The sequence below is a fragment of the Acanthopagrus latus genome, unplaced genomic scaffold (assembly GCF_904848185.1).
Source record: "Acanthopagrus latus isolate v.2019 unplaced genomic scaffold, fAcaLat1.1, whole genome shotgun sequence".
Taxonomy (NCBI): Eukaryota; Metazoa; Chordata; class Actinopteri; order Spariformes; family Sparidae; genus Acanthopagrus; species Acanthopagrus latus.
This window is the reverse complement of record NW_023504063.1, coordinates 1-20,334: the sequence shown is the minus strand read 5'-3', so window position 1 is coordinate 20,334 and position 20,334 is coordinate 1. Positions and strand designations below refer to the sequence as shown.

At 41.7% G+C, this 20,334-nt stretch overlaps 1 protein-coding gene across 1 annotated transcript; it reads right to left on the bottom strand.

The window, feature by feature from the left end:
• Positions 1 to 1,192: 1,192 nt before the first annotated feature.
• LOC119016126 (KICSTOR complex protein SZT2-like) lies at positions 1,193 to 20,298 on the bottom strand. Its single transcript, XM_037092023.1, has 8 exons — positions 19,696 to 20,298; positions 15,571 to 15,748; positions 15,356 to 15,478; positions 14,705 to 15,221; positions 9,862 to 9,972; positions 4,221 to 4,289; positions 4,052 to 4,130; positions 1,193 to 1,386 (listed from the first exon to the last, which is right to left on the bottom strand). The coding sequence occupies exons 1-8, from the start codon at positions 19,901 to 19,903 to the stop codon at positions 1,193 to 1,195; spliced, it is 1,479 nt and encodes a 492-aa protein (XP_036947918.1). The 5' UTR covers positions 19,904 to 20,298.
• Positions 20,299 to 20,334: the final 36 nt, after the last annotated feature.

Here is a 20,334-nt window from a genome sequence, read left to right as displayed (position 1 = left end):
AAAACTATAGGGGCCAGCATAACCACTGATTACTGTTCATCTATATCTTAATTGCTAACTGCAAGAATGCTCAGGTAGCAGTGGAACTAAGAAGATATATTAGAGGACGTGGGTCAGGTGGAAGTCATTGTACATTGTAGAGCTGGTCCTGTATATTAGCTTGCTTGCAGAACTTGAAAAAACTACCCTTTCACATAAATGCAGTTGTCACTATGGCCTTTTTTAGTGTTATATTCACCTGTATTAATAACGTTTTCTGTGCTGATGACAGATGCCATGTTGATGTTTGGTGACATTTGTTGATTGAGACAATGTAGAAGTATAGATGATATTTTACTATCTTTACAACAAACAGCCTATTTTATTGACTTGATCTTTTAATTCCACAAATTGATGTGATCCAATGGCACAGTTCAAATGGGATCAGAAAAAATATTTGTCTCTTCCCACTGACTACTGGGCAATTTCCTTCCAAATAAGGTCAGATGAGGTCAGCTGAGGGGGCGTGACTGGCTCTCTATGACTCCAAGGGACAAGACAACAAGGCAGGGACAGGAGAGAGGGGCAGATCAACTTGGAGAACTGGAATATTTTCACATGTAACTCTGTGAATTGAGGATTTATTATTCCAAAACCAATGAGTTAAAGAGGCAGTTAGGGTTGTCTTAGTTGGATAAAAGAGTGAAAGGTTAATCCATAAAGTGTAAAGTTGTATTTTTTCTGTTTAGTAAGAAAAATATGTGCAAATATACACCGATCAGGCATAACATTATGATCACTGACAGGTGAATTGAATAACACTGATTATCTCTTTATCATGGCACTGGTTAGTGGGTGGGGCATATTAGGCAGCAAGTGAACATGTTGCCCTTAAAGTTGATGTGTTAGAAGCAGGAAAAATGGGCAAGCGTAAGGATTTCAGCAAATTTGAAAAGGGTCACATTGTGATGGCTAGACAACTGGGTCAAGGCTGGCCCGTGTGGTGCAATCCAACAGATGAGCTGTTGTTGGTCAGATTGCTGAAGAAGTTACTGCTGCTTCTGATAGAAAGGTGTCAGAACACACAGGGCATCACAGTTTGAAGGCAAGAAGGCAAGCCAGCAGAGACAGTGTGGTGCTTTGGCCAGTGTTCTGCTGGGAAACCTTGGGTCCTGCCATCCATGTGGATGTTACTTTGACACCTACCACCTACCTAAGCATTGTTGCAGACCATGTACACCCTTTCATGGAAACGGTATTCCCTGATGGCCGTGGCCTGTTTCAGCAGGATAATGCCACAAAGCACAAAGGGTTCAGCAATGGTTTTGAGGAGCACAACGATGAGGTTGAGGTGATGACTTGGCCTCCACATTCCCCAGATCTCAATCCAGTCCATGGAGGCCCCACCTCGCAACTTACAGGACTTAAAGATCTGCTGCAAACATCTTGGTGCCAGATACCAGAGCACACCGTCAGGGGTCTAGTGGAGTCCATACCTTGAAAGCTCAGGGCTGTTTTGGCAGCAAAAGGAGGACCAACACAATATTAGGTAGGTAGTCAGAATGTAACGCCTGATTGGTGTACATCATTTATTAATATTTTGTGAGTTTATTTTTATTTATATATTTTATGAGGCATTAAACTTGCTGCTTGCTTACATCTCCCAGCTGAAACTAGGGGGCTATCAAACTATCTTTTGCAGTACAAAGGGGTATTATTGGACAGGACAAACCAGGGCAGGTTAGCATGCTAACTTCAGAAGACACCCTTTGCAACACAGTACATACACGTCTTTGACATAATGTCAACAATATTGTTTCTTCACATTCTGTTATAATGATAATGTTCCTTTTAAAAAACTCTGGCCATGTTTTACATTTTCAAATCAAATATTACTGCAACTATGTTACCTGTGATGCTTGATAAAGACTAGTGTCCAAACTGTATCTTCCAGCTCTGGCTTTATTTGTTTTTTTAATATGTTTCTGTCCAATCATGGTAGACTCAAACAAGGTAATGTAGTCCTCTCATTTTGTTTCATGGATTTTATTACAACTGTAATGGACAAAACTGACTATGGGTCCTGTGCTAATGTTCACATCATATCCGGTCAATTGATCCATGCAGAAAGCCAGATTTTAACTAGGGCTGTCAGTTTAACGCCTTAATTATATTAATTAATTACACTGCAAATTAACGCGTTATAAAAATTAACGCAATTATTCTGAGTGGCAATTCATGCGTGAGCATTTTATATTTGGCCCACTGAATGACCAGTAGACTGCTTGGCAGTGGCACGTCACAGTTTGCACTAGCACCGAGGAACTTGTCCGGACGTGTTCATCACTTCCAGCTGCGTCGCAAATCAAAGCAGGGGTGACAACAGATATGAGCCGTTATTTAAACAGAGCACCAAGTCGCCAATTTGCCCGTCCTTTTGGCGGCTCGGTCTGCGGATCTGTTTTGGTCCACTTATTTCCGCCTCGCCTGCTATTTAAAAACGAGGCAGAAATGTGCCAGCCTCTGGAGTGAGATGGGCCGAGGGTGTCGATGACCTGCACTGTTGTGCGACCCACAGCCGAGGAGTTTTAGAACCAAGAAACAGCTGATCGCAGCAGTCAGTCCATCACTTCATCTGCAGACATTAAGATGAACAGCTGGACAGCTGCTGAGATCCAGGAGATGCCAGCGTCTCCTCGGTCTCTGTAGCTGTTTGGTTGTGTTAGCTTGTTGTTGTGTCGGCAAGCTGAGGACGGTCGCTACTTTCAAATTAAAAGCCCCCCGCTAAAGACCCAGCTCTAAATGGGGTGCATTGTAAAGCTCATATTTTGAAGACAAATTCTATGTCACTGTTCACAGCCTTATACTTCTACTATTCATTTTGAATTGCCTATTTGTCAGCTTTGGTATTCATTTTGAATTGTTGTATTGAGTCAGCTTTAGTGCTCATTTTCATTTGAGAGTCTGCTTAAGTGCCTATTTGAGACTCAGCCTTATTTTATTTCTGAATTTTATTTATTTTAGTATATTTTTATTGCATTTTTGAATAATGCACCTGGCCTAATTGGTTTGCTGGGATGTGCTTGACCATTTTCTTTAAATTTCATTTATGAAACGCACTTCACCAAAAAAAAAAAAAAAGTATTTCAAATATTCTCTTCTTAGCGTGTTCAATTGATTAATCGTGCAATACAATTTTGTAATGTCCTAGAATTCAAATTCTTCATTTGGGTACGTTTAGCAGATATGAGATTAAAATGTGATTAATTAGATTAATTAATTACAAATCCTGTAATTTAATTTGATTAATTTTTTTAATCGCCTGACAGCCCTAATTATAACATGTAGTGCATTTTAACACAAGCTTTAGGGAGCAGCCCTGATTATTTTCCTTAAAGCTTAATATCATTTTTCATAAATGTGTAGCCATTTCCTCTTATGTGATTGGAGTTGCTGTGCCCTCACTATAGCACACTGTGGGAAAACCCTGGTCATGCAGAGCATTGGATTTCTCCCCAACTTCACAGTAGGAAGTACTGAACAGATTTTGCACTTCGTATGTTCACCGAGAAAAATAGCATTACATTAATTAAAACATTGCCCCAATGCTTGTGATATATTTGCTTTAAAAAAAGAGATGTGTGGAGATGTAAAAAGTGAGGCAGATCAGGTGGCATCATCACTGGACAGCACTGGAATATTTTCACATATTTAAACAAAACTTAACATGGTGAAACACACATATACTGCTGCTATTCTTTATGACTTTAATTACATCTTTTGAACATTTAGAGGGATTTCCTGCACACAGCCATATAGAATACATGTGTTTGATATGAAGCTTCTTATAATGCCACAGTGAGCGATGGGAGAGTATATAAGCAAGAGGATTTTCCTCACGTGAATTCCCTCAAAAAACTTAGATTTCTTCAACTGTTGCTTTCTTTTTTCATGTGTCAAGAGTGTTCACAATGACATAAGTTGAAGTAAGTCCAGCACTGATCAGCTCTATAACAGTCCTGTCCAGAGGTTATAGCAGGCAGTGTTGATGACAGACTCAAGGTGATGATACATGGACACCAGCTGAGGATGAGGCTGCTACTGGCCTGAGGCTGTGATGGCAATGGTTCCCGAAACACAACCTTTAGACTCTGTGGGAGCAAGAGAACGGGAAAAGAAACATTGCCGAGACGTTTGCACAACTTAATGTTACAATAATAATATCAGTATGATAAACTCACTGTTTTTCCAGCTTGACTGTCCAGAAAGACTAAAACAAAGCAGTCGGTGAACTTCTGGTTCAGAACAGCCTGAAACAATTTAAGAGGCATGGAAATAGATTAGATGGTCATTTTGAAAGGAAAACTGTATACGAACAAGGATATTTCCTTTCGTTCTTATTTTTTATGATGTTAAACTGAAAAGAAACACATTTTTGGTGACAGTGAAATATCAGATATTAAAATGTTGATGGGTATGGACCAAACGCAGGCACAGTATGCAGAGCTGCTGGCTTTTGGAGTGTGTTAACCCATATTACTATTTGAAATCTTTCTTTTAATTAGAGCTACAATGTTACTCAACACAGAAACAAGGGAGCCTCCTGGGCACCCCTTAGCCAACCCATACCGTGTATCAAGCAATCTCTCCAGGAATTTGTTCTGATTGCAAAAATTAAAGCAAATTCAACCAATCCCCTCGAAATCTTGGGTATACTGTCAGTGCAGCATTATGGTGGAACACAAATGACAGGCATTAATTAACCAAGAGTCTTATACCACACAACACACCTAAAAACACTTCAACATCTCCCTTTTTACTTTTAGAAAAGCTGCACAACAACCCCCCTCCTCATGATGGTATCATTTTTGTATGTGAGTTTCAATCTCACATACAGTACATGTCCTGCTGCCACAAATATTCACTAGAGCACCCTATTGTTGTAATTTTTGGTAGGGCAGGTGTGGTTATTATTAATTAAAGGGATATTCTGGTGTAAATTTAATCCATGGTCTAGCACACCATGACACCAAGTACCCCCCCGCCCCCCCCCCCCCGAGAGATCAAGTTTTCCAAACGCTAGCTTACGTAGTTTTAGCAAGCTCAGAAATGAATGCACAGTAATAATAATAGTAGTAATAATAATAATAATAATAATAATAATAATAATAATAATAATAATAATAATAATAATAATAATAATACACTTTATTTCTATAGCACTTTTTAAAAACAAGGTTTACAAAGTGCTTTGACAGACAAAGCAAGAATACAATTTACAATTACAAAGGACAAAAAAATTGCTCGCATGAAATGGTTGAAATAACAGAGGTGATGATTCAAAATTGGTAAAGTGTGTGAGACAAAAGAGATAAAAATAAATAAAGTAGGCGAAATAACAGAAACATAATAAATAGAATAACACAAAAACAAGACTCAAAGACAGAGTAAAAATAGACACACAAGGGACACATCACATGAAGGCAAGTCTATAAAAGTGAGTTTTAAGAAGTGATTTAAAAGATTTACTGATCCTGCGAGCCTTATCTCCTCAGGCAGGGCATTCCAAATTCGAGGGGCCCCTCATGGTGAAGGCATAGTCCCCCCTAGTTTTTAGTCTCAACTTTGGAAACGGTTAGGAGGGCCCCGCCTGAGGATCTAAGTCTGCAAGCTCATAGGGAATTAAAATATCTGTAATATAGCTCGGAGCCAGACCTGAGCATGCTTTAAAAGTGATCAGTAAAATGAATTCTAAAACAGACAGGGAGCCAATGGAGGGAAACTAAAATTGGAGTGATGTGTTGACGTCTGTTAAACCTGTTAGAAGCCTAGCTGCTGAATTCTGAATCAGTTGGAGGCAAGAGAGAGATTTTTGATTAATGCTGGAGAGAGGGGAGTTACAGTAGTCTAATCTGGAAAAGATGAATGTGTGAATTACTTTTTCCAGATCGAGGGGTGTGAGCATTTTGTTTTATTCTGGAAACAGAGCAGAGTTGATAGAAGCAGGACTGGACCAGTTTATTGATATGAGGGATGAAAGTCAGCTCTGTGTCAAAGAGTACACCTAAGGGGTGTACTGCGAAGCCAGTTTAGTGGGTTAGCGAGGTATGGTGAGTCTAAAGCCAGGCTTCCCCTGTACTACAAAGGTGGCTCTCTTTTAAACCCGGCTAGATCACCATGGTAACCTGGTCCCTGGGACCAGGTTACCATGGTTATGTTCAGAGTTTCAGCTTAAAATCGGCTATAAAAACCGCCGCTGTTTCACTGTGTAACTCATTCAGAGATGCCGTCACCATTCATTTAGAACCCAGTGGACCTGGGAGCAAGAATAATTCGGGCAAGCACTACGAGGTGAGTGGCTTCTTCGAGATCGGGGCATTTCCTGATGAAATTATCTATGATCGATATAGATTTTCAGCCTAGGAAATATGGTGCATTTGCTCACTTATGAGCCGAGCGTCAGGAATGCCACTAGAAGAAGCTGTGCGCTCACTGTCGGGCAAACTGTTTGTGTAGCCCTTCGTTTTTTTTTGCCACAGGAACCTACTTACATTCAGATGGTGATGAAAAAAATATATACAGTGCAGATATACTATAAACAATAATGATGTATACAACAAAACAGTAGAGAGATCAGATTTCTCTCTGTCAGGCAGAGGTGGAGAGAGTTATTACTTAAAGTGAATGGCTTGTGGCAGGAAAGATTTCCTTATCTATGTTGTTATGACAGCGAAGCTGAAGCCAGCCTTTTGGAGGAGGTGCTCTGCTGTCTGACTAGTGTGAGGTGGAGAAGGTGGGGGAGGATTATCCATGATGGATAACAGTTTTCAGTGTCCTCTCCATCACAGCTTCCAGAGTGTCCTGGTTGCAGCCAATCAACAGAGCCAGCCTTCCTGATGAGTTTGTTGAGTCTGTTGGTGTTGCTGGCTCCGATGTCTGCTCCCCCAACAAACCACAGCAAAGAAAAGTACATGGCACCAAAGACTGATATAAGATCTCCAACATTCTGCTGGATCTTCAGCTTCCTACAGGAAGTAGAAGTTTGCTCATTCACTTTCTTGTAGACAGCTTGATTGTTAGATCTCCTATGTGAGTGTAGATTCATCCAGTCTAGTCTGTGGTTGATGGTAAGAACAAGGGTACTTACAATCCTCCACCGCCTCCACATCCTTCACAAGAATGTGGTAAGTGGTTAGATTTTAGAAGGAAGGGCGAGATCAACTTTTCATCACCATCTCTCTCTGGTCTTGCTGATGTTCAAAGCCGCAGGTGATTCTGTCCAGTCCACTACACATAGTTGTCTTACCAGTCCTATGTACTCCTCCTCCTGTCACATCACTTTTACACACAACAGCCGAGTCGTCAGAAAACTTCTGCAGGTGACACAACCCGGTGTTGTACTGAAAGTCAGTGGTGTATATGTGAACAGGAATGGAGACAGTACAGTCCCCTGTGGAGCTCCTGTACACTAACCACTGCATCAGACAGAACACTGCCCACACAGAGAAAACTGAGGCCTGCTGTCAGGTAGTCAGTAATCCAGGATATCATTGTGTCGTCTACACCCATCCACCCACAGCTTCTCTCCCAGTAGCAGTGGTTGAATGGTGTTAAAAGCACTGGAGAAATCAAAGAATGTGATCTCACAGTGCCTCCTCCACCATCCAGGTGCGAATGGGCTCGTTCGAGCAGGTAGATGACAGCGTCATAACTCCCAAGTGGGGCTGGTAAGCAAAATGTAGAGGATCTAGTGGTGGGAGTCTCTCCAGCTGTATCCTAACCTGGACTGCAGTAACAGTCATGCGTGGAGGGTGCTGGTGTAGTGGAGGTGGAGGAGAGGTGCTGCACAGGAGAGCTCACATCAGGGTAGTGAGGGGGAGGGGAGGAAGCATATGGGGCAGTGAGGGTGTGTGGGGGTCTGGAGGTGTTGGGGAGACAACAGAGGCCTGTGAGCTGAACCTATTGAGAAACTGTACAGCTCGTTTGCCCTCTCCAAGCTGCTGATGACTGTCTGCTGCTCACCTTACACCCAGTGATCTGCTTCATTCCAGTCCACACATCCCTCACATTGTTGTGCTGGAGTTTGGCCTCCAGCTTCCTCTGTAGGTGTCTTTACAGGCCCTCAGCATATCCCTGAAATCATGCTGCACTCTCCTCAGTTCTTCCCTGTCTCCAGACCTGAATACCTCTTCTTCTTGTTCAGAAGGGCTTTCAGGTCATTGGTGATCCAAGGCTTATTTATTAGGGAAACAGCGAACAGCCCGGGTTGGCATGGTGGTGTGGTCACAGAACCTGATGTATTCTGTGATGCAGTCAGTCATGCTGTCAAGATCCTCTCCATGTGGCTCAACAAGTACATCCCAGTCTGTTGACTCAAAGCAGTCCTGTAGTGCATCAGCAGCTCTCCTGACTCCACCTCCTCACACTCACCTAGTGTAAAACATGCTGCTGCTGAAAAGAGGGACATACTTTGGGGTCAGCAGGACCAGGCTGGGGTTGATCTTCCAAGGGGGCGGGGGGCTTGTGGGACTGTATGCATCCTTAGCATTTGCATACAAAAATTCCAGTGTGTTATCATCTCTGGTGGGGCAGTCAACTATACTGGTGAAATGTTGGGAGGGTTTGTCCAGTGAGACGTGATTAAAATCCCCAGTGATGACAATAAATGCGTGCATCTGTATCAGGGCAACAGCGAAGTGGATGACATCACAGGCCACCGCTGCATCAGCTGAAGGAGGAACGTACACACTGATAATGATGGCAGTTGTGAATTCCCGGGTAATTAATGGGGTCGCATCCCACAGTCAGCAGTTCAATGTCCGGGCAACAGAGACGTTCCTTCACGTGAATGTCTGGGATTACACCACTTCTCACTCACATACAGTGCAATCCCTCTCCTTTCTTCTTTCCACTGCTTGTCACGTCCCCTGTCCATCCGAACAGTGCTGAAGCTGGGAACCACCACGCTGTGGTCAGGAAGTGTGAGTAAAGCCATGTCTCCATGAAACACAACACACTGCACTCACGATATTCCTTCTGAGTCTTTATCAGCGCAACAAGCTCATCCGTCTTATTTCCTAGAGACACTCACGTTCCCCATGACTCTCGCTGGTACAGCCGGTATGTGTCTCCTCTTCTTCGCCCACCATTTCACTCCGGCTCTGCAGCCCCAGCATCTCTTTGCCAGGCACTTTCGGGACCTCAGGCCTTGCTCCGGGCAGCAGTGCAGGTTCACACAGCAGTGCAGGTTTATACAGCGCAATCAGCTGGTCGCATGTGTAAACAGTGCACTCGATGCGCTCCTTACCCTCTGTTGCTAGGGCTAGCAGAAACATATAATAAGTGCCGCAAAAGTTCAAAAAAGGAAAGTGTCCATCCTCTCACAGTCACCAGAGAAGAGCTGTCATACCTCGAAACGAAAATCAAAACAGAAACACAAAAAAACTACGAAAAACTTGGAAACCCAGGGAGATGCTCCCAACAGGCTGTCACGGCAAACATCTACATATAGATATACATATAGATATACGTATAGAGATGTCTACAATCAATATCGTTTCAGGCTGTAGTCACCAGCCTGTCTCCAGAAACAAGGCAAATTGTTACGATCTTTATTTTGAGTACTCTCATAAAATTCAGAAGGATCCGATAATTATCCCCCTTCAAGATAAAATAAACCCCTCTAGAGTCCTTTTTTACATTTCACCTGAGCTCTCATTGTTTCAAAACTGAATCCCCACGATTTATATTATGCAGAAGGCTGAGGCAGACATGCTGAAATTACTAACAAAAACAAACCACTAAAAGCAAGGAAACACTGTTTCTGACCATGCTTCATGCCCCCTCACAGAAAGAAAACAGTTATAAAGATCACTTTCTTAACAGATATTGGATTGCGTTATCATCAAAGTGTCTGCAGCTCTGAGGGAAGCGGTTCAGTAGGACTTTGATCAGACTCTGATACCAGGCTGGACTCAAGGTGAGGAAACAGTCCTGCAGCAACAAAACAACACACTGTCATTTCATTAACCTGCCTGTCATTCACTATAAACCACATCTAGGGGAAAATCAAAACACAAGATGGCTCATCATTAATGAAGTCCATCTGCTGTTATGGTTGCATGACATCAGCCAACATTTTGATTGAGATACTGTGTCTACAGATGACTTTTTCACTCCACAATTCTTGGTTTGGTTCACGTCAATAAAATAAAAAGGCTTCTATCAACTACCTATATACTGGTATTAGCCGCTGCTGATGAAGTTGTTTGATTTGTCCAGGTTTTCACATATGCATTCTGCTACCATCACAATGCATGGGTTGAATAGAGATATTTCTCCAGTAGAATGTAAAGGTGTTCAGTCTGTAGCTCATCCACAGTAACAGGGCCAGCTTTTTGGGAAAGGTCCTGTTTAACCTTGCATGGTATCCAGGTCCAAATTGACCCATTTCAAATTTTTAGAAAAATGGGTACTTTTTTTTTTTTTTGGAAATGTATATATTTTTCTACCTGAAACTCAATGGCCTTAGCTTGATTTCTGTGATAACATGTACAAACCAAAAAAAACAACAAAAAAAACACACACATGCTACTATACCCCACACATTGACATCCTTCCATATGGTCTCGGTAAAGATGGCCTTTACTCGGATATGCACCTCAAGGAGCACACTGGGGCAGGAACAGCCAACAGCCAGTAGCAACAATAAAACTGACTGTGTTTCTAGAGGACTGATTGCAATCATTAAACATACAGTATCCACAACAGTGAGCACAATCCTCACATTTATGCAAATCTAGCACTCATACGTCCATTTTCCACAGGACACCATGGATATGACTCTGAGCACGTGACCTCAACTTCTTTGGTTGACCATGGCGAGGCCTGTTCTGAGTGGAACCTGTCCTGTTAAACCGCTATATGGTCTTGGTTTCAGAGTGTTGGCAATCTTCTTATAGCCTAGGCCATCTTCTTTGCCATACGGTGCCATGTTGAACCTCCAGTGACCAGTATGAGAGAGAGTGAGAGCGATAAAATCGAGAAAATCGAATTACTGGCTGAAGCATTTAATAGGCCGGTATGCTAGGTGGCGCTGAACCCATTTCAACGAGCGGTAATAGAGAGTCACCTCCAGCTGACCTCTTTACGTCACCAGCTGCCTCGGCGTTCGAGAAAGATGGCATACGAAGAGCGAGACGAAGCTACATCTTTGTACATTTCGTATGCGGTGTACATGATAATTACACAAACTAGATGCACCATTGCGCTCTTGCTTGCGGTTATTTCGGAGGAAAGCCGCCGCCGCCTCTCTACTTCCGGCTCATGGCCCCGGTAAAAAAAATCTCGAGCCTGCGCAGAATGTAAAACTCCGATCCGATCTGATGGAGCGTATACATTTAAGAGTCATGCGACTATCAATCGAATAATCTAGGTGTATTAATCCGACTCTGGTCCGATTTTAGTCAGACTAAGGTGTATACATGCAACCTAAAAAATCAGATCATAGTCAGACTAATGCAGTAATTCGGTTTTCTTGTGTGTCATGTAAACACAATGACAGTTATACAAGCTAAAACTCACTACTTCCCATTGTTTCAAAGTGTAATTTCTTCAGTGTTGTCCCATGAAAAGATATGATAAAATATTTACAAAAATGTGAGGGGTGTTCTCACTTTTGTTTAGAGATCTTTATTGTTTGAAATTGAGATAAAGACAATTCATGTAGATGGTTATGAAGTAAATATCTCTTTCAGCATTGTTTTTAAAACCCCAAATATGTACTGGGTCAATTTGACCTGAGGGATACCAGAGGGTCCCAAAAAGACAATATATATAATTTACAATTGACATTCATTGTGTTGGGATGGAGGAATAAATCTGAGATGGCATTTCAGTTACAATTAGACACACTGATATTCAGGTGGCTCATAATAGGTTTAATTCAATTAACAGCATCTATCAAATATCTGATATATCAAGCAACATGTTGACATATCCAACACCACCACCTCCCTTAAAACTACAGCTGGGTATTACTACTGATTTTCGGAATCAATTCAATCCTAAATCACAAGGTTACTACTCTATTATAAATTCAAGGTTGATTAAGTTAGGGATTTGAAAGAAATTCTCAGAGAACTAATATTGTAAACAGAATAGCAGAAGGAAACCTCTGACCCAGTGTGCATTATTAAAAATATGGGTGCTTTTGAGATTTGTTGGTTAATTCTACCTACAGTGAAATGAATGGGAAAGTGTTGTGATTTTTTTTTTGCATCTAGCTATTGTATGGCAACAAAAGTAAATAAGAGAAGAAAAACAGGAACTTCTTGATGCCTACTGCCCACACTGTGTAAATAGCAAATGTACATTGTGCCCACCTGTGCGCCTCTTAAAGTGAGGTGTGGTCAGGTGCATTGCCAGTGCATTGCTATATTGAGGCAGCAGAAAGTGACTGTGCCATGGACCAACAAAAAGCTGGTCTAAAGTCAAAGGTGCTCTGTGTTTCCTGCTATTTAAAGCAGTATTCACACTGTAAGTTGCACCTACACTGACGGGTTCATAACACGAAACACTCTGATTTTACAAGGTACAAGGTAAAATTATTGGAATTTTTTATATAAGCGTTTAGAATACAAATTCATGTTAAAATCCTTGATTCCTGCTACATTTTTTTTGGCAATGGAGAGTTGAGGATGCGTTCAGGAGTCTCACAGTCTGAGTCTGGTGGTATGTCAGCAGATACTTCTGTACGTACTGCCAGAAGGCAGCAGGATGAACAGTCTGTGGTTGGGTGGGTGCTGTCTTTAAGCATCTTTGGGCTCTGAGCATCTCACTTCACTGATGTCACTGATGCTCTGTAGATGGTACCAGTGATGTTCTGGGCAATTTTAATCATCGGTTGTAGAGCCTTTCTGTCCTGGGTTGTACAAGAACCAATCCAGTTGGTGATGCTTCAAGTCAGGATGCTTTCCTATCGCTTCTATGTAGAAGTTGTTCAGAATCTTGTTCTGGAATTTAGCCTTTTATGATTCTTTTTATGAGGCTACTCTTAATCATTTTACATTTTTCTATAAGCAGTACTATCACTTCAGCAAATATTGTGGCAAAGCTGAAGAGGAAACTCTCGAGAAAACAGAGAGACAGCAGACAGCTGCTTCACTCCACACTATTTTACTGTATGAATCTGAACTGTGTGACCTTTTCACGTGTCGAGGATCACAGAACTAACTGATCCTGAGTTTATCAACAGTTTCTTGTGTGCAAATATGCATGTTAATATAGACATGCATAAATCTGAACATATTTCACCAACCTCCATCTCACCCACTATGATCATTTTTATGACCCATCCCGCCTGATCCATGGACTGAGATCTGCACACCACAAAACACAGCACAGCAGAAACTCCTTCTCCTCCTCAGTAAAATATCAGTGTATTTTCTCATATGTAGTCAAACACAGTTGTTGATGGGTCAGATGAAATTGTGAGCAGAGGGCCCAGCAGCCACGGACCACCTTGGTACCTGGCTCTTAAAGGGAATGGAGATGGCACTCTGATTGGTTTATGTTATGCCCAAAACACGTCCAATGTGATTAATTCAGAGTCTTAATACACAATATGCAATACCTTTGCACAGTGTGCCTCACTTTGCACCCACATAATCCACTGTTTAACCAAAATGCTATACAGTAACACAAGTATTTGTTGTCTTTTTAAGGTTTACTTGCCCAATGGAAAATCCACCTGCTTGCTGTTAATTGACGGCTGTTAATTTTGGACCCTGTGAAATGCATCCACAGGAAAAGGCATATCCTGATAGATCAATCTGAGGATTAATTAATTGATATAGGATCATTCAAACAAAGACTGATATGAACAGGAAAATATATATATGTTTTTTTTAACGCAGCCATAGGCAAAAGGAGCATAATCCAAAACAAACTACAGAATAACTTGATTTATGAGGGGAGAACTGTCTAAAAGAAATTGTTCAAAACCAAGCAGGGGTATTAGGAACATGTACAGTTAAAGGTTTGACCAAATATTACTCAGACTTGCCACATAATATGCCCCTCCTTAGTACCAGTATTTGCTGAGGTCATTCAGCTACTTTAAAGGTAAATAGTTTTTTGAGAAACATTAATTATCCAGCTTTAAAAGGTGTTATTTGTAAGAAAAGATTATCTTTTAGTCTCACTCCCAACTCTTCAAATAACAACACTTTGGGATGGCAGCTGAGCCAATCTACAATTCCAAAGTGTCAGTTTTTGTGGAGTTGAGAAACCCAGTGCATCATTATTTGACAAAATGAGAATGAGACCCAAAAATATATTTTTCTTACAAAATGCAACTTTAAATGTGACAACGTTAAACCCTTGGATGCATCCAGAAACAGAACTCATTCCGTCTGTGAACAGTTTTACATAAAAAGAAGTGTAGGAAAATTTACATTAATATTACACTGTGCTATGCCTGTCTCCAGCCACGTCAGATGACTTGTGAGTTCACTTTGTCCTGAGCCTGTTGTTCTGAAATAATTGAATAACTCCTTTATGCCCAACACCGACAAAGGTTCGCAGCAAATCAACTATTTTTGATGACAGTTAAATCCATCTGACAGCAGCCAATCGAGGTATGAGGAGAGAAAGGTATGTTTGGAAGTGCTTACCAGTAGCAGGACAAATATATCAATTTTAGTTTAGTTGGAGGGAATCTTACCAGCTGTGGGTCAATCTCCCCCACCGAGCGGCTCTGTACAGCCTCCAGCAGCTCCTCCAGCTCGCTGAATGACAGCTTGGTCAGCTTCAATTTGTCAAGGGCAAGATGCTCTCCATGAAACAGCCTCCTCCACAGATTATCTCTGCGACAGTGGCCCATCGCCTGCTCCACACTGGCCTGGATCTGTCTGCAGGCTGATGCAACCTCGTTGTTGAGCAAAGGGAACAGAGGAGAGCTATAAAGTAGCCCCTGAGCCTCTGGTCCACCCCCTGCCAGAGGGTAAAACTCATTGCCATCACTAGGGGCCAAGGCTGCTGCAACTCCAGATGCAGTTTCCTCCCAGAGTTCCTGCTCAGCATTACGTGACCCACAGGCCTCTGCTCGATCTGAGGGGAGCCAGCCTCCCACTTCACCAGGGTCACGGTGGATCTGAGGAAGTTTCTTGAAACGCCGCATGTCGGCAGTGAGGCGGGGGAATAGCTCTCTCTGACTGGTCATGATCACATAAAACCGCAACCTACAATTAAGATCATACATCAGGTGATTTTGGCTTATCAAAGAAATATCACTTTACATGTTTGACTGTATGAGTAACACAGAACCCAAAGATATATATATATATATAGGATCTATTCTTTCTTATCTCTTTACCTCAGCAAATGCCTCTCCCCGTCTGATTGTTCCTCAAATGGAGCAGCATTATGACACACCACCAGGGACACATCAAAGTCATCATGGTGGTGCAGGCCCTCCAAATCCTTGTAGGAGCCCGAACTTTAGCAGGAAATAACAGAAAAAAGATTAGGTTGAAATAAAGAAGCTTACATAGAAATATATTCATTCTGTAATTCTGATGTTTTTTGTACCTGTTCCACAGCGCCACTAGAGCATATTCATGCATTTCAGGCATCCCTTTCTTGTTGTCAGTGGTGACTGTAGACTTGGACATGCGAAGTGGCTTCATGTTGTAGGTGCTGGCATGGTCAGTGATGTAGTTATACAATTGATGAGCTGTTATCATCCTTGTGGAGATGGAGAAGCTCCCTGATGAACAGAAGGATCAGAGGGTCACAGAGTTTTAAAATTCTTCATGTGACTATGTGATGCAAATATCTATCTTTTATCTCATCAGTGAGTTGAAAGGACTCCTGGTTAAGCTAACACTGGGGAAACACACAAATGCACATTACTAACAGCATCTATTTTCTGTGGCAGTGAGACAATTTTCAGTATTTAAGAATTTCTTTATTGGATTTTCGGTTGGCTAGCAGTGAGCCATACAGACAGCTCGAGGAGATTCCTGGTGTCCAGCAGAGATTATTAGCTAGACTCACATTCACAACATAAGGCAAATACCAGGGATGCACCAAATATTCGGCCACCAAAAATGTTCAAATAATTTTATCACCAAAACGACACGGCCAAAACAGAAAGTTGTGATGACTCAGACAAAAACCGCAGCCAGCACACTCTTGTCTGGATATGCGCCAACGTGTCTGTGGTGTGGACGTATTTAAATATATCTAAGAACGACCCACGGATAGCAATTTGCACAACTTGTAATGCTGAAATATCAAGAGGGGGTGCATCTGCAAAGAGTTTCTCCACGTCGGGTTTAATTAATCACCTGAAATGCAAACATCCTGATTGCCATTCTGAGTATGAGAAGAATGTGGCACAGAAAAGGCAAATTAATCTGAGCACGCCCACTCTGTCTGTGGCGGACGTTTTTGAAAAGGCAAGAAAGTTTTCCAGTGATGGTGCCAAGGCAAAGGGCATCACACCAAGAAATATGGAATTCACTGCCTTAGATGATCAGCCATCCTCTGTCGTAGAGGATGTGGGATTTCTTAGGCTGATAGAACATATTGAGCCCCGTTATGCCATGCCGAGTAGACGACATTTCTCAGACGTGTGTTTACCTGAGCTGTTTAATGTTGTTGCAACTCACGGCCATGAGCTTATAGCATCAGATATTTCAGCAATCAGTTTCACGACCGACATGTGGAGCTCAGACGTCAGCCTCTCCAGTATGCTCAGTCTAACCGCACAGTGGATCAATACAGATTTCAAGCAGAAAAAGATTCTCCTCCATTCACAAGAGTTTAGAGGGTCACATACAGCAGCTGCCATTTCTGATGCATTCGCCAGTAGGTTCGACACCCAACATATCGACCCATCTTAAGTGCATGCCATAGTCAGTGACAATGCAAGAAATATCGCAAAAGCGATAGAAGAAAGCCAGCTGAAAGGAATATGGTGCATGGCCCACACACTACATCTGGCTGTGAACGAGGGAGTGCAGCGTAAAAGACGTATTGGCAGAAGAATTGTTGGCCACTTTAAACATTCTCACCTGGCCTATTCCCGCTTACAGTCTATGCAAGACCGGTGGGTCTTAATAGAAAACATTCTCTCTCTTCTTGCCCCCTTTGAGCAGCTAACTAAAGAATTCAGCTCCTCTGATGCATCTGTAGCAGATGTTATTCCTTTATTTTGGCACTAAAGCGTCTTCAAAGCAAAGAAGTTGAGACGCACCACGGAGTGAAAACAATGAAAAGTTCACTCATAGAGTCTGTTAGCACACGTTTCACTGAGATCTATTCGGATCATCTGCACTTCATGGGGACTGAACTTGATCTGCGTTATAAAGATCATTACTTGGATGTGGGATTAAAGCAGTGTGCATGAGAAATGATCCTGGCCACGATGGATGCGGGGAAGCCGCTTGGAGACGGAGAAGCGCACACAGCGCAGCAGAAGGAGAGCAGAGCACAGAAAAAAGGATTGTCTCTCTGCATCAGATGAGGGGCATGCACCCTCGCTGTCTGATATGTTCAGTGAGATCCTGCAAGTGCACCAAGTAATAGGTAGGTTATTCTGTTCTGACTTACTATATATGTGACTGTCAGATCATTTTATTTTTTATTTTATTTGACAAAAATGTTTATTTATGCACTGGCCCTATTTATCTTTCTCAAATGTCAGGCAGAGGACAAGCTCAACCGCTCAGCAGTTAGATGTGTCTGAAGTCCCCATCTCCAGAAGTACTAACCCTCATTACTGGAGAAATAACAAAGGCCGCTGTCCTGACCCAGCAAAGTTGACACTCAAGTACTTGTCTGCTCCGTGCACAAGCACTGACAGTGAGAGACTGTTCAGTGCTGCAGCTCATATTCTCGATGAGAAGAGGAACAGACTTCACCGTGATAATGCAGAGAAGCTACTCTTTATCAAGAAAAATCTGCCACTTTACCCAAAGAAGTAGAATGGGCTTGTGTCTAGTGTTTAAATATTTGTTTTCCACTTTGCACATCTGCAGTTCTTGGTGCATTTGTTTCTGTTAAAGGCCTATGGTTGTTTTGATACACTGTTATGTTGTAGGCCTACAGAGATCACATTGTTATATCTTCCAGCAGTTGCAGTCTTGTTCTGAATGCACTTTGTTGTAGTAGTCCTACAGAGAAAATCTTAAAATGCATTTGATTTTTTTATGAGAGAACATATTTAATTTGACAATCTTTCCGCAAGCCAGTAAGTTATAGGCATTTACATTATTATCTATTTAATGTACACATCAGCGAGGTCAAGTTAAACATTTTATTTGAATTTTATTTTATATTGTGCATTGTTGTAATGTCAGTGCTAAATAAATATGTTCATACTTTTGTAACTGATTTATTCTTTGAATTGCAATGCCTTGATTTTAGGGAGGTTAGTACACAGTCATAAATTGCCATAAATGCAATTGTACCAATAATTGGCATAATAATTTCTTTTGGTGTTTCTTTTGGTTTTCAGTTTTCGGCCTCGGATTCCTCATTTTCGGTTTTTGGTTTAAGCCAAGAATTTTCAATTTGGTGCATCCCTAGTAATGCGAAAATTAAAATAAAATAAAAATGTATTGAATATAGAAGAGTCCAATTAGTCCAACAACACCAATCAAAATGGCCTTTAAGTTACAGTGTTTTTGGTGGTTTACTCCATGTTGCACGTGGAATTATGGTCTGAAAGGAACAGTTCACCCAAAAATGAAAATTCAGTCACAATCTACTCACCCCCATGTCAACGGAAAGTCAGGTGAGGTTTTGTAGTCCAGAAACAATTAACTTCAGTGTGCTAATATGTATATTTTCAAGTGAACTGGTTGAGTTTGTGCACCCACTTCAGACAGGGTGCACACTAACTTTTCTCTGTCGTGTCAAATATCCATTCAACAGTTGACCACACGCATCTGTAATGTAATATTGTGAAATGCTGTTCTGTAGAGGGTGAGGACAAGGCATGTAGCAACCCCGAAAAAAAACGTCTTAAATCACCTCAGTACTTATTCGCTGTCATAAAAATTGACGTCTTGATCAAAAGTTCAACTTGTATCACTTTGGTTAAGGTTAAGAAAATTATTAATGTTTTTGTTACAAAACATTTGACAGTGTAATACCACAGTTGAAATGGTTGCATGACAACCAGGACAATGCACCGTGCCACAAAGCAAAAATGATTCAGGAATGGTTTGAGGAGCACTACAATGTGTTTGAGATGCTGACTTGGTCCCCAAATTTCCCACATGTCAATTCAATCGAGCATCTGTGAACCTAGAACTCAAAGGATCTGCTGCCACCTTGGTGTCAGATACCACAGCAAAACTTCAGGGGTCTAGTGGAGTCCTTGCCTCGAAGGGTCAGGGCTGTTTTGGCCACAAAAAAGGGACCAACATGATATTAGGCAGGTGGTCATAATGTTTTGCCTGATCGGTGTAAAGTGTTACTAAAACATAGTTCTTTGCATAACTGTAAATAAAACAGCAATATCTAACTTTCTACACTGTGAGTTTATCCCATGGTATTCTGATGTATACATTCAACTTATACTTTGATCTTTCCAATGCAAACCATTAGTGATTCCACAGTGATTCTGAATATCAAGAGCAACTGGAGTTGCAAGGAAACCTGAAATATCACTAAATCACTATATCACTACCACAAAGTTACCTTGAAAGACATGGTTACGGCCAAATTTGGGAATGTCTGGGTGATGGGAGATGAAGTCGTCGAGGAAGTCGGTGAGCTGGTAGCCCTGGCGAAGAGTCATGTGGCAGCCAACCAAGTACTGGTGAACCACTCGCAGGTGGAAGTCGTAGCTGAAGGAGTGAACATGCATCAGGTCCCGTACCTTATCACACTCCTCAGTGAAGAGCATAGAGAGCTAAAATAGAGGGATAGAAGTCATTACCAGCACAGAATGAATAGTGGACAGTCACAGAGCAAGGGAAGTGACAGTAAGCAAACATTTTCTCAACTGCAGAAGGTATTCAAAACTGAAGTCTGCCCATTTTTATGACACAGCTCATTCTGGAAATTATGAGATTCTGGAAGATGAGGCTTTCTTCCTCTGAATGGTTATCTGTAGATCATCCACTGGTGAACCTGCTTTGCATTTGAAGGGGTTTACCTCCCCTTTCCAGCTGCTCCCAACTTTGACTGCTTTGTGCTTTGCACATTGCTGCTCTGTGACTCCCATTGCTTCCTGTGTGAGAGTAGTTTGTATGTTAATCAATATTAATCAAATTCAAAATAGGAATTACCGCAGAGCTCTCTTTTGCTACAGAAAAAGCCTTGCCTTCTGTGTGT